The 18,382-nt window shown below is 41.3% G+C and overlaps 2 protein-coding genes across 2 annotated transcripts in view; one reads left to right on the top strand and one right to left on the bottom strand.

Annotated features, from left to right (window-relative positions):
- Positions 1–18,382, top strand: part of LOC145435206 (microfibril-associated glycoprotein 4-like) — a 96,125-nt gene that overhangs the window by 32,433 nt on the left and 45,310 nt on the right. The gene's annotated exons all lie outside the window — the stretch shown is intronic.
- LOC145435229 (intraflagellar transport protein 43 homolog) lies at positions 13,519–16,529 on the bottom strand. The gene is given in 2 exon segments (XM_080312568.1): positions 13,519–14,959; positions 16,048–16,529. Coding segments are annotated over 2 exon segments (600 nt in total). The 5' UTR covers positions 16,363–16,529; the 3' UTR covers positions 13,519–14,674.

Genomic DNA, 18,382 nt, shown 5'->3' with positions numbered 1-18,382 from the left:
GAGTGAAAGCCGTGACTCTAGTTCTACTCTAATTTGTGAAATGTTTCTATGCTCGCATCTGTAATTCTAATCTAACTTATGGTTTTCTGCAGAATGGTACAGGAAAACCGCATAGTGCGAAATAAGCCAAGCAATTGAGTAATTCTATCCAATTCTGGAAAAATGGATGGATGGGTTTTAGAGTTCTAATCCTAGTATAACTTCGAAGAGCTGAAAATTGTCAGGTTATCAAACTTTGCACTTAACTATGGGATGAGTGGTTTTTGCCTGGTCGTAGGAAAGTGAACGCATACGCCAAATACATGTGGGTGGAACTTGCCTATTGCGATCAACTCAGTATTGGAGAAAAACATTTGGTATTTACTGAGTAAAGTTCTTGTCATTATTAGTAATAAAATTGAAAAACTGGTGCAAAAATGGTCTGTGTATCATTTTACATGTAGTTCTGGTTTTGGAAATGGTAACAAATGAACTAAAACAGTAGAAGGAGTTGGTTGCTTTTATTTTGTCGGCAGAAAGTAATATAAAGCATGCCATTATATAGGCATGCTGACAACCAAGCTGACAATCGGGATTGTCAAAAGTCATTTGTACACGAACGGTGTTGCGTACAACCGAATCTCTATAATATAAATACGATAAACATGTCTGGCAAGTCACGGCAAATGTATACGGCAGTTATTCACAGTCACCAAAACGGCAATCTGAAACCATTCTGTGCAATTTACATGGCTCTCAATGACTATGATGTAAATATCTATGATCCCGCTGCTATATAACTCCTGATATTAAACGTATCTGTATCATGATATCACGCATGATAAAAGCATATTCCAAACCAATACTTTCTATTTTTCAAAATCCAGAGTGGATAAAGAATTTCGGCTAAAACCTGTTCAAGAAGCGAAAGTACTCTAAAAACAAAAGCGCTTGACCAAGTGTTGGAAGCGGGCAAAACCTACTTGAGTAATTCACAGAAGTAAAAGGACTCCGTTACCGAAACCTCTGGATGTGTTACAGTAAAACAAATATGCTGCGATTCACGTGTACATGGGAAACCAGCTCAACACTGCGAGGGGTCGCTAAATTTTGCGTGCAATATTTGTTCACGTGAGCAGTCGACTATGATTCAAATAATTGTAACCCAGACCTTGACTGATTCTTTTGAGGCCCAACCGTGTGATACGGGAACCCGTTGACGAATAGTTTTATCCAGGGTCTCACCGGATGCTTTGTAATAGCAGCATGGTCTCTGTTAATTCACTAACGAGGTTTCTCGTCTGTTTTTCAGATTCTAACTTCTGAAGTTTTGTGTCATTTGTAACATCAGATGGATATCATGATTCCGTTCTTGCTGTTTTTATTTGTCCTCGACATATCGCCAGCGTGGGCAACAAACGCACAAATCTCGCATTTCAAAGGAATTGTCTGCAACCAATGCCAGCAATGGTGTGAGAACACGGATTTTGTCAGCGCGGGAAGTACTAGGGTGGGTAAAGCTGGACCGCCAGGAGCTCGGGGTTACCCTGGGCCGCGGGGCCCCGTAGGTGGACCCGGTGACATCGGACCCCCTGGTGGAGCTGGCCCAGTTGGTCCTACAGGTCCCAAAGGACCGGCTGGTAGTCCCGGTGACATCGGACCCCCTGGTGGAGCTGGCCCGGTTGGTCCTACAGGCCCTAAAGGACCGGCTGGTAGACCCGGAGACATCGGACCCCCTGGTGGCGTTGGCCCGGTTGGTCCAACAGGCCCACAAGGCGAAATTAACATGACTCTGATCGAGCAAAGCATGGCTAGAGAAATCAAGGAAGGCGAGTTTCCATCGGTGTCATTCGTCGGGTGTGTTTTACGAGACCAATTCTATGATTTCTAGCTCTTCTAACGTTCGAAGCTGTGAGTACTTGTAATTACGCGAAATTGGAATCAGCATTCGCACGTAATGATTCTGGAGGTGTCTTTAAATTATTCATACCAGAGGTCGGAATCAGGAACGTGTTCTGCGACGTAACTGACGAAGGTGGAAAATGGACTGTAAGTTTAATGCGTGACTTTTGTAGAAAAGTTGGATATATTTTCGGAGTTCTTAAAGGTTTTCCAGCGAAGAATGAATGGAAACGTTGACTTTTACAGAGGTTGGGATGATTACGTGAACGGATTTGGCGATTTGCAAGGAGATCATTGGTTAGGTATGGGACTTGTTACACATAACTTTTGTGGCCGGTATATCTCATGAATTGTGTCCAGACATCTATCAGGACTGTCAGGATGAAGAGAACTTTTTTGATATTTAGTACGACTCTCAATTCGAACAAACTTAAGTCGAGGCATCGCCGCAGAAATCCTTAGGCTGTACGTGATGGGCGTGGTTCAATGTCACAAATATTATTACTGAAGAACACATCATCAAGTTTACGGGTTGCGATTTCAACTGGAACCCTGGAGCCGAATACGCAATCAGAATAAGTCCGCCAGCACACAAGTACTTTCGTAGCCATTAACTAGGTGCCACTATCGAACTAATGTCTTACTCCAGTACGAATAAGAAGTAATGCTTTTTAAACCAGCCGAAAACTACTGGATTTGAGAACACTGGGTTTCGCGACTTTTGCTCAATACGCAAAGACTTATTCTGTTACAATATAGCAGAGTCACCCAAAATTTAGATTCAAATTTACATTCATCCGACACATGTTTTCTTTGTGTGGGCAGTAATTATCTAACAAAGATGGAGCTTTGTGGTACTTGATGTCAATGATGAGATAGAGAAATTGATATAATATTACACCATAATGTAAAGCAGAAGTGGTTGAAGTAGTGAAGAAAGCTACGCAAGTAGAAGCAGGGACGCGAGATTCTACTCAAGTACAAGGAGAAGTAGTGCATTTCGAAATAGCCCAAAACTGCTTCAAGTAAGTATGTAGTTTTGAGAAGCAGTCATATATACGCTCCCTCGAAAGACCAGAAACTGAGCTGTGCCAGCGATGTAAAGAGCTGGATTCGTGCTGCTACATCCCAGGATGTAGACATATCCAACAGTATAAGATTTGTCCTGCATCACATCATGCAAATGATGGTTTGGCATTGAACAGTGGCTTCAACTGAAAGCCTCAGGAACTGCATGTGCATATTTGGTACATTCTGGACCAGACCTGGGCAAAGAGCGGCCTGCGAAGCTATTCTGAACCGTCCGCGAAAAGTTCAAAACAGAAATCCTACTATTTAATGTTGCTGCGTGGACTAAAACCATAGGCTGTATAAACTGAACCGAAAATCCGTTTAATTTCAAGCCTGTTCATTAATATAACGCGATTACGTAGCCTACGCACCTCGCATGCGTGATCCAGATTGAAAATAAAGCGAATGTAGCAAATTATCCCGTAACAATTAAAGTCACCAAACCTTTGCTGCCGTTGTCTGTGCTTGAAATTGTGTTTAACATTGTTTCGAAATATGATGGCAAATAAATATTACTTTCTCATTTCACATAATCAACACATCCACTGAGCAGCATTACCTACCTACCTAATCGCCGCCGGGATGGTAGTGCCCATGCACGTCAAGAGCCCCTTGCTCTTTCGGGTAGAGCATCGTAATGAGACCAGTCATGGAAATTCTCAGACCCTCTCATTGAAAGAAGCTACTACTTTGTCTTGGCAAGCGGTAAATAGTGAAAGGTGCGCTTGTAATTCTCAGAATAGGGCGAAGTAGAAGTAGCAGGAAGTTTGATTGACATGAGTGAATGCTGCAAGTAGAGGAAAACTATTTGATTGCTTCAGAAAAGTAAAAGTGATTCGCTATATGTGACCACCTTCATGAAAGCACTTCGTTATTAGCGACGAACTCTGAGGCATACCGAAGTGTTGAATTAAAGTCAACTCTCACGTTCGTGACTCCGTTCAGGTCTAGAAGCAATGCACCAGCTGACAAAGACAGGAAACATGGAGATGAAAATCAAAATGATCACGAGATATGGAATTTATTGGGTTGCTAAATACAGGTTAATATCAATTTTTGCCTTCTCATGAACTCTGTTGTGATTGGTCGATTTACCTTTGTGATGTTATTTCGTAGAATTGATAGAATACGTATTAGTGAATACGAATGTGTATTTCCACCCACGTGCCACCCCTGATTCACGTGTGTGAATATGCACCTATGACACGCAAAACCTCATATCATGCGCGAAGGAATGTAGGATTTATGACCGCAATATCATTCTGGGTTCGGTTTGTAGGCTACCACTGGCACTTTTTGCAGTGTTACTTCGATTCACCCTCTGTTACGATGTTGATTGACTGCATGATAAGATATTGATAAGCCGGAATTGTATGATATATTTGACTTCTTGCCTTCTTATGAATTATTGTTCGTTGTTTTGGATATATCCGAGTATTAATATCTTCTATTCTAGTGGTTCTTAACCTTGCGTCCAGCGCCCCCCAAGGCTGACGTGCTGACGAAGTGCTGTTACGGCCCTGGTAACGAATTAATTGTACCTACAGGCACGCCCGAATATGTTTAATTATCAATTACGTACCCTTTATTTTCCAATACAACAGCTGACTCAGTGCTACTGGTAAATCTGATTACGTGGGCTGAGAGGATAAAAAGTTATAGCGACATATATATGTAATTACCACCTATTCATTCGTGCATTATAGAAAATTTTGGCACTTAGGGCGACCAGGCCACAAAAACTTTGCTGACCATAGAAACCACGCTATGGGTTCTTGGGGGCGAAGCCCTCAGAAGTTTGGTATATCACTCTATAGGTGCGCAAGGCAATTGTTAGTATGGGGTTGACGAAGTGCTGTTACGGCCCTCTTACTCATTGTCTTTATTACAGCCCTTACAATATGAGGTTTGGGGCGTTGGAGCACGATAATCTTAGGAAGGGGCGCTGGAGGAAAAAGGTTAAGAACCACTGTTCTATTCCATGTCATTCAACTGTTATCTTTCTCTCATTTTGGCGCCTTTCTTGTTCTTGTATTCATGACACATGAACGACGACACTGGTCAACACAAAATTTCCGGTTTTGACTTCGAATAGAGTGATTTCAAACCAGCAATTGATTTTTTGTGCAACACGTCATGATTTTGAGTCCAAATTTTTTGTCAAAAATGTCGAAATATACTATACATGCCACACATAACCCAATTCTCATATCTTTACGTTTGTGGCTTTGTATTGACCGAGTTTCTCAGGGGCTTTACTCCGCTCACGGAACAATACAGGTGGGGTCGTGATGTGAATTCGAAAGATGATGGACAGATCTGCAGACCCCGCAATTTGCGGATTTCCCGTATTTGACCTGGTCTCAATTCTCCTTTTTTAGCAACTTCAATAGCAATCCTAGTCCTTTTTATTCTTTTTGACCATTTTATCCAAATTTCGCCCTTCCCAGTTCCTTCCGCATCGGCCCCGCATCCGACAACTACGTTCTGCGCGTATCTGGATACTCCGGGAACGCAACCGACGACGGTCTCGAATATCACAACAATCAACAATTCTCAACGAAGGACGCGGATAACGCCGTTTTTGCAGATAATTGCGCTTCTCGCAACGAAGGAGGTTGGTGGTATCGCCTCTGCGCCATCAGCAACCTGAACGGGAGCACGACTGCACGTATCCGGATACTCCGGGAATGGAACCTACGACCAAGGTCTCGAATATCACAACAACCAACAATTCTCAACGCAGGACGCGGATCACGTCGTTGAATTGCGCTTCTTACAACGAAGGAGGCTGGTGGTATAACAGGTGCGCCCACAGCAACCTGGACGGAAACTTCCACAAAATAGGCGACAAGGGAATCTGGTGGGGTTATGGAAACCGCCTGCGATTCACAGAGATGAAGTTCAGGAAGAGAGCATGAAATCCACTTTTGTACATCTGTGACGTCACACTTCGAAAACAACATGCCCTCTCGTAGGACTGTGACGTCACACCGGCGTGTGGATCTGTCAATTGAACTTGATAGCGGTGATCGTTTCGCTCAATAATTGGCGAGCAGCATGAAGAGCAGGAAGACAGCGTGAAATGGCTCTGTGACGACACACGCATTCTCCTTGACGTGCGTTGTGACGTCATACACGTTCTCGCCAGTGATGTTCATCGTGACGGAAGTAATGAATGAATCCGTCCGGTAATCTTGAGGATGGACTGTATTTAGTATTTGCTTGTATTTCGACTTGAATGTGGACGCGGCACAACTATAATAATTAACAACACATTCATATTCGCAATTCATTCACTAAAAGCTTTTCAACTGACCCTCGTCGGTAGTGGCCATCAGTATAATACGGACATTGCAATTCGAAATGTAAAGATGAAATGATGATTACATTTGGCATTCTGAACGACACATCAACGGTCATTGCTATTGGACCAGCAGCTGATAATGACAACACCAGCGCGATCGAAGCAAGAATGCAGCGATTACTTCTGACTTCTGATTAGAGCTTTGCGGTCGTCAATAGATCACTTAAAGAAATGCGTTGAACTACGGGTAGTTCCGAAGCGCATCAGGATTAGATTCGACAAGTCTCACGCTCGACATAGCCCCAACATCGAACGGGCATTTCTTTTCGATGAAATCCAGAAAAAGAAATCTTCTATACCACACTGGTGGAAGAAATGTCGATCACTTCAACAAGAAGTCAGAGATTTCCTGTCATTTTTTGACTTGATACGTTTTTGCCGATACCTGAGTATCATTGACACTCGCAAGGAAAAGGAGAACCAGAGGAAGTATGACCGTAACCTCAAAGTTTTATTTCAAAATCGGTTTGGAAATTCGCCAAGTACGGGGAAGAAAATCATAGCAAATCTCTCGAGTTATAAACTCAGTGATATCGAAGAATTTGTATTGTCTCATGGATTGGATTTTTGTTTGCCTCCCAACAACGTTAAGAGAGAAGAAATATTCGCCGATTTCGAGGTATTAATTGGTCAACTACAACACCATAGACCATTATCTCCGGAATATTTTTCTGCGATGAAAGCTAAGCTCAGTGATCTTGCACATGCGTATTGTGGCACCCCAGTGGACGCCGGTGATTTTCTGATGAACAAGGATTGTTTTAAAGCCATCAAATCCTTACGTTCAAACGAAAAAATTTGCATCACAAAACCTGACAAAGGTTCTGGAGTTGTGATTTTGAACCGGGCAGATTACAACATGAAAATGGAATCCATTCTTCAAGATACGTCAAAGTTCACCAACCTGGGCCCTTCCGACATGAACGATAACACGCGCAAGTTAGAAATGAAGCTGCAGCGTCGCCTTCTCAAACTAAAGAAGGATGGAGTACTTCCTTCAAATCTGTACGAGTCTCTACGCCCAACGGGATCACAACGGCCGCGTATGTACGGTTTACCGAAAACACATAAAGATAACGTACCTCTTCGCCCCATATTGTCTATGTGTGGATCGGCACAACATAATTTAGCCAAATGGCTTAACACCGTCATTGAGCCAGTTCGATCCTTGTATACGCACCACTGCGTTCGCGACTCGTTCACGTTTGTAGACGAATTAAAACGCGCCAAATTAAATCCGTCCAATGTATTTCTTAGCTCATTTGATGTGAAAAGTCTTTTTACTAACGTACCATTGTCGGAAACTTTCGAAATCTGCGCAGACGCGCTTTATGATGGCACGCTTGAACCTCCGAAACTACCGCGTAAAATATTTCTTGAATTGTTGCAAACTGTTACTAGTAGCGTTGAATTCAGCTTCAATGACATGATGTTTCGTCAATGTAATGGTGTTGCGATGGGTTCACCGTTGGGACCTAGTTTGGCCGATATATTTGTGGGATACCATGAAAAGAAATTGTTTGAAAACGTCGCAAAACCTCTCCTCTATTTTAGATATGTCGATGACACCTTTGTTGCCTTTGAAAATGAGCGAGAATGTAATAATTTCTTCGAAAAATTGAACTGTCTCCATCCAGCTCTACAATTTACCGTGGAAAAGGAAACTGATGCTGCCCTTCCCTTTTTAGACGTCTTAGTAGAGAGATCAGGACAAACGTTTTTAACGTCGGTGTACAGAAAACCTACTTTCACTGGTCATTATATTCGTTGGGATTCATTTTGCCCGAAGCGGCGTAAATTAAACCTCATTTCATCGCTCGTTAATCGCGCCTTGCGCCTCTGCTCACCAGAAAAACTGTCACGTGAATTGGATGATATCCACTTGATTCTCTCCAAAAATGGCTATCCGGACCACATATTAAAATGCTCCATCTCTAGGGTATTGAAAAAATCGGATACAGCTCCAAATTATGGCCCAGAAAAATGCCCGGCATTTTTGCACCTACCTTGGCTAGGTAACGTGTCTAGCCGTTTTGAAAAGCTTATTAAATCGGCTGTTCACCGTTGCTATTACAGTGTTAACACGCATGTAGTGTACACGACGAAACCCTTGTTACCCAACTCTCGAAAAGATGTACTTCCTGCCTTTGATGCAAGTAATGTTGTTTACCAATACAAGTGCCACTGTGATAGTAGGTATGTAGGACGTACATCTCAAAGATTGTTTGAGCGTATTAAGCAGCATATCCCAAAATTGATTCGGTCAAAAACTTGCGCAAATGATCGCACGGAGCTCGCACGTCAGTGCAAATTGGCTGCAAAAACAGACTGCTATGATGATTACCAAGCTTATGCTTCGTCAATTGGTCAGCATCTGAGTGAAAACCTTGCCTGTGCACAGCACTATGATGACAATATGTTCACTGTCATTGCGCGCGGTAGGTCTGTGTTTCATTTAAAAGTGTTGGAGTCTACTATTATTCAGTTGAGCAAACCTATTTTATGCAGACAAAAAGATTTCCTCTATAACCTACAAATTTCTCATTAGTGAGTGTTGTTCCGTGCGTGTAATTGTTTATTTACAAATTGTGCTGCTACTATAGTACCGTATGTCCGTATACTTCATAGTTTGTTATTGTTGCCATTGGTACAATGCGAATTTCATGGTTTGTGATTTTGATTGTTGCGTCATACTTTGCCTTTTTGGTTTTGCTTTTAAATCTGTTTAAATCCCTTTAGTGTGCCGATAACTCTTGAAAAGAGGCACCCGAAAAGTCTTCGAGTTTAATAAATATATTGCTACAATGGATGTTGTATTGAAAGACACTAAAGAAAGCAGGGAAAATATCATCTACGGACTACGATCAAGCTAGACTAGTAGGATCCATGCGCCCGCGCTTGTATGGTCTACCTAAGACGCATAAATCTAATGTGCCATTGCGTCCAATACTCTCGATGATTGGCTCGTGATATCACAAACTCGCTAACTGGATTGCACGCTTTCTTGAACCAGTAAGTTCTCTTTATGGTATCCATTGCATTCGTGACTCGTTCACGTTTGCTGATAATCTACCATAAGAAGTTCTAAGCTCGATCCTGCTCAACTTTTTATGTGCTCTTACGACATCTCAAGTCTGTTTACCAACGTCCCAGTTGAAGACAAATCTGTGCTAATGAGTTATACGGTGGTTCTTTGCGATTCCCGCCATTCTCGAGAGACATGTTCGTCAAACTAATGCGCATGGCAACATGCAACGTGGAATTCAGCTTCAATGAAGTCATATACAAACGGATCGATGGACTAGCTATGGGATCACCTCTTGGTCCTATACTTGCTAATATTTTCGTAGGTTATCACGAGCAAAATTGATTTCGGAACATTGATAAACCACTTATTTGATAGTGACTTAGTGGTGATTTAACAAAGAATCGGAATGGGATATATTTTTGAGGCATTTAAATCAGCTTCATCCGTCGTTCAAATCTACTATAGAAAAGGATCATAACAATTCTCCAGCATTCCTTGATGTCTTCGTAAAAAAGTTCAATAAGAGGTTTCTAACCTCAGCCTTTCGGAAAGCCACTTTCACTGGCCAATATATCGCTTGGAATTCATTTTGTCCGACTAAGCGCAAAACTAATCTGATACGAACGCTTGTTCACAGGGCTCTAATGATTTGTTGTAAGTCGGAACTTGAATCTAGATTTCATACGGAAAATCTTCCAGTCTAATGAATACCCTGATCACATTGTGAAGTCCACCATTGACAAAAAAAACTAATTGACTTCAGAGCCACTATTGGACCCATAGTAAATGTCCAGTCTATTTACATTTATCATGGATCGGTAACGTTTCTGGTAGATTTGAGAAGCATAAATCATGTCGTTTGTCAGTCAATGTTTCATGTGGGTACAACCTAGGATTGTTTTCACCACAAAACCTCTCTTTCCTGCAACACAGAAGGATGTACTACCTGCCACAAAACAGAGTAGTATTATTTACAATTATGCGCGCCACTGCGACAGTCGGTATATGTGGGTCCAGTGACGTGCGGTGAGGTTCATGACTGGTGAGGCACGGACCCCCCCTCCCCCACATACACACACAAACACGCACGCTCGTAAAGTACGGTAGCCTACCTGATAAAGAGATCTACAATGTGAATAACATAACAGCAGCGGGTATAGAGAGCATTTTCTTTGCACACTGATAGCCGTTACAATTCCACATTATACAAATCATGTAGGACTGGTCGCTATATTGTACTAAATGGGCAAGTTTAGACGGATAATAATTGATATCTCTTCAAGTACCGTTATGAATTATTCGAAGCATAAAGCAACGACAATGCAGCCTATGCAAGTATAGCTATCCCAGGGTCGTAACAGCACTTCGTCAGCCACCCCCAAATCTTTGGTCTTGGGCCCCCCATAGGGTTAGAGACCTAACTTATGGGGGGCTTTGAACCCCAGACCCCCCTCCAGCGATACCCTGTTTACCGCTATTTATAATATTCATTGGGAGTTTGTTTAGTGAATCAGCTTTTGTCGCCTAAGCGCGGAAAAATTTCTACAATTCATGATTGAATCGGTCAGTATGATCGGGAATTGCCTATATTGTTATCAACTTTTATCTTCTCCTCTGCTCACCTAATTCGATTTGCCGGTAGAGCTGAGTGAGGTGTGTTTGAAAAGGTAGGACCACTCAATAATAATTAAACATCTTTGCAGGAACGAAACAACACTTGGCCAGCCCCCCAATTAAACGTTGGTCTTGGGCTCCCATATCGCGTATATACCCGTTGGCAGGAACGAAACAGCACCTCGTCAGGCCCCCAAAAACGTGGGTCTTGGGCTCCCATAGGGTGATATAACGACATATTTTTTAAATTATTAATCTTTATATAATAAATCGAAACTTTCTTCTCCTGTAGCAATGCGGCTACTGGTTGGAATTGAACCAAATTTGGTATGTAGGCTTAAATTATGTAACCTAACAATTTTATCAAGTAGCCAGCAGTAGGATTTGAGAAAAAGTCATTTTTGAAGAGCCCTAATGAGAAGAGAGGACAAGAAATTGATAGCAATATATATATGCAATTCCCGATCTTATTGGCCGATTTTATCATGAATTTTAACGAAAATTTTCGCGCATGACGCCGGCTCGCTAAACAGTGCTACTAATTTCGTGGCAAAAGCTAACAAACGTGATGCGGGGGGGGGGGGGGGTCGGTTTATCAACCTAGGGGATCCCATGACCCAATTCTCTTTGGGGTGCCTGACGAAGCGCTGTTTCGTTCCTGCCAACGAGTATACGCCCGAAGATGTTTAATTATTATTGAGGGGTCCTACATTTTCAAATACACCTCATTCGTAGCTCTACCGGTAAATTTGATTACGTGAGCAGAGAGAAGATAAAAATTGATAGCAATATATATAAGTTAGGTTTATCACCCTATGGGGGCCCAAGACCAACGTTTTTTTTTTTTGGGGGGGGGGTGACGAAGTGTTGTTACGGCCCTGTTCGTGACAATGTTGAGGAGTCGGTGTCACTGCAGCTGCTACAGCATCGACCTTTTGGACGGAATTTCAGCAAAAAATTGCCCTAATTCCCCTAGGAGAAATACGCCCGATGATTTTTCCACGCGCAAACAGCACCTGTTGAAAGGTCAAAGATGTTTCATCTGTTCTTGGGTCAATGTTTTGCACTAAACTCAGACAAGCAACCAGTTTTTTTCAATCAGGTCAAGTTTATTCTTCACGACACATGCCAGCTTTTGGTCATTATTGTACACAAAGAAACTAATTTCTTTGGTCGTCATGCATGTTGTCAATGTTTGCAAGATGGTATTTTGATTTGACAATAAATGTCGCTTCAAAGATTCTCTTCCATGTTCGAAGTTATGTGCGGATGTCTCTTCCTTGTTCTTCGCTGAATATCCCCACAGTCAACTGGAAGCTAGGTAATCCTAATGACAACGCAGAAAGTGCATTTTCGCAGACATCAGGGCTCCAAGGAATTAAAAGCTTTCAGGCAGCAGTGAAACCTTCGTCTTTGATCAGTTCACAGATCTGTCGGCAGCCGCTGGCCTAGCAGGATAGCTGTTAATACCAGTTTTCGAGTTACGATAATGAACCTTTATGCTTATCCATGATCCAACAAAAAATAATTGCTCATACCCACCCCTGTCCTATATCGACCACATTGGTTGCTTGATCCAAAAACAACATGCGATTATGGGCATGGCTCAATGATTCGAGTCAAATAGTGAGAAGTGATTTTTTGAGTATTGAAATTTTACGATCAGTATCAGTTTATTGAGAATTTCATCATTTCAAAACACCACAAGACTGCGATACAATGAAAAGATCGAGGTTAGAGGTTCAGGGAACTGGAGGGCCGATTCAGTTAAAATTGCTTGTCGTACAGGGCTATTAATTTTTTTTATTTTTTCCAGATCTTGCTTGCTAGAGAATTAACTCGTCAGGTTGCATCAAAAAACGATGCACACCAAATCTGAATCTGAAAAGAAATTTCAAATTTTACCACATGAAACTGATATGTCGTCTACCAAAACAAATTTGACTCAATTCCAACCAGTAGAAGCGGAGTTAATAAAGTTTATCGTTGATAATTCTGGGATTACCCACCGTAAATGCTGTTTTTTTCAAATCCAAAATTTCCAACTGCGACTGATAAATACCAAATTATCTTTACTGAGATATATTATTTGTGGTCGCCGCATAAAAGGTAGGGATTTGAACTACCCACATCATTCATGCTGCTGTAACCTCACAATCAGAGGCGGTCAGTAACGAAGTACTTCTACTTTTCGAAGTACTTGAAGTAGATTTTGCCTACTGAAAATACTTTTCAAGTAGTTATGATTTTAGACTACTTCTACTTGACAGTTTTCAGTTTCGTAGGCACAAATAAGCGTAAAATGCCTACTTACTTACTTGTGAACCACCACTCCTACTTCTACTTGAGTAAAAATTGCGGCGTTACTTCTACTTCTACTTGAGTAGCGATGGTGACTACTTTGACCACCTCTACTCACAATGCTCGGCATGAAGCCTGATGCACAATTCACGTTCTTATCACTCAAGTACCCCATTTTGCCGAACCCTAGTCATTTATCTGATGACCAGGGAGGTAGGATATTGTATGAGGATATTCTAAAATAGTGGAAATGCAGCCATATCTAGAATGCCTATTGAAATGATATTGAAACTAGATCAACGACTTGTAATAGGAAAACAATGCAACAGAAAATGTCATCATCAGACATAAACATTTCTTTATCGTACAGAATGTTGGCAAACCAAAACGAACATGAAAACATTCACCATTTTTTTCACGGATTGCAGCGTTCTCGAATTGTAGATACGAAAAATAACATTGCCACCGACTCATTAAAATTGATTCACTAAAAATGTAAGATTTTAGTGGGAAATTACTACGACAGACACTCACCATATACTGGAATATTGCTAGTAACGGAAATGCACTTCATTTGATACAAGATCGAGTCACATGATTTGCAAAGGATTAAAATTATTGCCGTGCAAATGTTAAATTGCAGCCATTTCGCCTCCTTTCAAGAAACTATTGGAGGTTCAGAGCTTCAATACACTATTGAACAATATAATCATGTTGAAATAACTTTGATATTTTCTGCTGACACTCGTCACGGGTAATCGTTGGCAACTAGCAGGACTGTAATGACTCAACTCACGATTTTTTGATGACTCGACATAATTTAGTCAAATGCGTGAAATGATTCGAGTCAAGTAAATTTGTGTATTGACTCGACTTGTACTCCAAGTCGTTGGGCATGACTCGAACCAAGTCATATGACTCGAGACTAGGACGGCCAAGACAGACATTTCATTGTAACTCCGTAGAATAGTAAAGTCACCACATGATTGGCAATTCGTCTATCAGTCCTGATGCTTGGAAAATAGGGCCAGAAAATGAGGAAATTTACTATATTATGTATATGAGCCAGTCTATATCAGTCGAGCGGAGTTGAAAAAAGGGGGTTGAGTCGGATTGAACTCAAAACTGAGCAGTAAACACAATGACTCGGACTCGACCCTCTGCTCACTGACTTGGACTCGGTGGTGAATTGAAAATGACTCGAGCCAAAACTATGAAAGTGAAAATGACTTGGGACTTGGCAGGTGGCGTCATATTGATGATACGATTGTTGATAAACAATGTTCATTTTGATTCTTTACTAGTTACCCTTGACCAGTGTCAGGTGAAAATATTCAGGTTTATATCAATATGAATACTCAATTGCCTTTTTTGTGGACAGCGATTCCGGCTCGCGTTTTTGAACATTCTTTTTAAATGAGATGGTCTTGCTTTCGTACGTCAGTCTTCTGCCTCGTTTGCGACTTGAGATTTGACGATACGTCCGTGAACAATCCGTCCCAATCCCAGGCTTGTTCGCCTTCACGAACGTCGCTGTCCGCGGACATGTGCTTTGCCAGCAGCTTGAGGTCGATCTCATTATCGAGAAGAGTGAAAGTGGAATGTCGTTGCAGGTCCGAGTCCAATTCTCTGTACGTAGCGACCTGATTCATGGCCACAGTCGGTGGAGCTGCCATTTTGTCACCCGCTTCTTGGTTCTGGAAATATTGTTTTCGTTATTGACTGCTGATATGCAAAATCGAATATCTGAGTGCAGTAAACTAGAAAATTTTCTGATTTTCAAAATTCGACTAGAATTAGAATGATGGCATACACTCTTTCTACAACTTAGACTAAAATTAGAATGATAACTACACATTTTTTTCAAATCAATTAGAATGATAGCTACACAGCTTTTTCCAAAATAGATTAGAATTACTGAATTCGCCCGAAATTCCGACGTTGAATGAACACCAGCTCCTATCAAACCAGAGTTTGGCAAACGTCTGTACAGCAAGATTGGCTCGTTTTACAGGATACAGTTCTCAGGAAAACCAGAAATTACATTAGAATTGGAATAAGAGCATTGAAACGAGTCACAGATTAGATTAGAATTACAGCAGAGAAACATTTCAAGAATTAGATTGACGGCATTTCGCTATAATGAGTCTATTTATACAACTAGACATGGACTTGAACTCGATGTCGAGTCAAAACACGATGACTCAGACTCGACCCTCCACTAGGCGACTTGCACTCGGACTGGTGACTTAAAATGACTTGACTCGAGTCAAAACTATAGAAGTGAGATTGACTTGCGACTTGGTTACAACCCTGGGATGGTGTTTACATACTACCTTTTTCTAGGCACCAAGAAAAGAACGAAAGTTTTACGCCACAAAAATTTGGTATATTTTTGTGACCTTGCATATTTCTTTGGACTTTGTAACAATACCGTGGTAGGTTTGGAAAAAATCAAGCTCTCAAGTGATTTTATTCCGAGTCAAGTATAAGTCGTCGACTATCTGAGTATTATCACTCATTATGATGGCATAAATGTATGAATGATGTAGAAATTTCAAATATGTATTTTTGATGCGACCACAGAGTATAACGTCAGTCAGATAAAATATAATTTAACATTTTATCGACCATGCCTATTTCATCGCACTTTGTGACAATGTAGCGAATTGATCACGAATTCACAAATATATCATTTCTACTAACCACAATGCATGCTGGTATAGTATTCAAGTGCTCTGCGCTTTGTCTTAAAAGTGAACGTGAAAAGATCGAGCAATCTCACCAGCAAGCCGTCAGCATCCGGTATCATCTCAATATCGGGGGTGCTTTCGTCATCATCCGACTCGAGCCGAGTCTGAGAATCCGCGAACAACCGTGAATCTTCCAATCGGTCTTTTTTAGCCGCATCTCCCCAACCACCCATTCTCCTAGACGGCCTGGCCGGGGACTCTTTTCTTGTGTCCAGACTCGGTGTCGGTTTTGGGGGATCTGGCTTTCCTTTTTAATTCGAATTCAGTGAAGTTTTCGACTTTGTGGTTCTGGCGCGACGTCCGGTTTTTGGTTGGTTGCGCTTCTCCGTACCAAAGTCGAAATCCATCACGATTACTGCGACTAAAACGGAGAAAAAAACAAAGTTTTGGTAAAGGTATTTTCATTTTATCAACAGATCACACCATCAGATTGTGAAATTACATAGAGCTATTTCATAAAGTAAAAAACAAACGCTTTGGCCTACAAATACAGAATAGAAATATTATATATTACACGTGAGACAAATACGGTAGTCAAGTCAGTCAAGATGGCTTTCTGAATTCTGACAAAAGACTTTTCATTATAACTTTATCTTGTGATGTTTTTGAATAGATGAAAAAATCAATAAATGAATAGCAGATTCCGACTAAAAAAGTATTAGTGTCTGATTAATGGCTACTCCGTACTCCACAAGTCCACATCATTTCGACACCCTCCTTCATTATATATTGTAGCAATCTCGTAATTTCATGATCTGACGATTACCCTTGACGAGTGTCAGATGGAAATATTTGGGTTTACTTCAATATGAATAAGGAATATAATATACTACGGACCGGTACCCAATCAGAATAGAATACCATAGTACGTGGCGGACGTGCGAGATAAATACCCGAAGTGTTCGCATTTACAGCGGGTAAGCAATTAAAGAAAGTTATGACGCAAAGCAGTATATGGAAAATATACCGAGAACATGCATTCCCTACTATAATTATATTATTTATCAGGCTAGTCTTTCAACTATACTATCAACTTTCATAGGCCCTGTGGATATAAAGCTGTATCAGCTGTATCAGCAGTATCACCCTGTGGATATAAAGCTGTATCAGCTGTATCACCCTGTGGATATAAAGCTGTATCAGCTGTACCACCCTGTGGATATAACGCTGTATCAGCTGTATCACTCTACCTGTATGGAATCGGTGTCTTGTGTTCAAAAAGTTCTCGATTTTTTTATTATTATTTTTTTAATTACTTTAACCTTGAGAATCATCGCTGCTCCCATGTTATTGAGACAAACCGTACCGAGATTCGCCCAGGTATCACTCTGCAATATGTATCACGTCTATACTATGTCTGAGATGCGCGAAATACTCAAGTATCAAACATGTCACTCAGGTATGAACTGTATCACTCTATCAGCTTTATCATCCAGGTTTCTCTCTGCATAAAAAGTATCACGCCAAGACTACGTCTGGGATGCAATATAGTCAGGTATCGGAACACAATGGTATCGTCCCCTACAGTGATTATGCAAACACGCAATGTCAGACGTAAACTAGATCATCATCATCATTGGTTTATTAGCATTATCAGGACGCATTATAGCCAGGGCCGTAACAGCACTTCGTCAGCCCCCCCCCCAAAAAAAACGTTGGTCTTGGGCCCCCTATAGGGTGATAAACCGACCCCCCTCAGGCTATACGCTGTTTATCGCTACATATCATCTACATAGTGTGTCCATTTAGTGAGTCAGCTCTTCTCGCCTAAACGCGCAAAGCATGAAATCAAGAGAAATTTCTATATTTCATGATTGAGTCGGTCAATATATGATCGGGAATTGCATATAGATTGCTATCAATTTTTTTCCTCTCTCTGCTCACGTAATCTGATTTAGGCTACCGACCGGTAGAGCTGGGTGAGGTGTGTTTGAAAAGGTAGGAACCCTCGAATAATAATTAATAACACATCTCCGGGTGTATACCCGTTGGCAGGAACGAAACAGCACTTCGTCAGGCTCCGCAAAAAACCTTGAGTCTTGGGCTCCTAGGGTGATAAACCGTCCCCATCACGTTGTTCGCTTTTGCCATGAAATTATTGTTGTACTGTTTAGTGAGCCAGCGTGAAGCGCGAAAATTTTCGATAATTCATGCTACAGTAGGCTTACCATACGTCCTCTTTTAAGAGGATTTGTCCTCTTTTTTGACTTATTTGAAAGTGTCCTCGGAGGACGCCCTATTGTCCTCTTTTTTGAGATTATGTCCTCTTTTTTAGGATTTAGAGCAGATTTAGAGCAAATTGCGAGTGATATGCCACATATTAGCACAGAAGTGAAGCTCCGACGGGTGAAAAACGTAGATTTGAGC

Source organism: Botryllus schlosseri, chromosome 3 (assembly GCF_051294905.1).
Source record: "Botryllus schlosseri isolate E-star chromosome 3, Bs_hap1, whole genome shotgun sequence".
Taxonomy (NCBI): Eukaryota; Metazoa; Chordata; class Ascidiacea; order Stolidobranchia; family Styelidae; genus Botryllus; species Botryllus schlosseri.
This window is presented reverse-complemented; position numbering and strand designations above follow the sequence as displayed.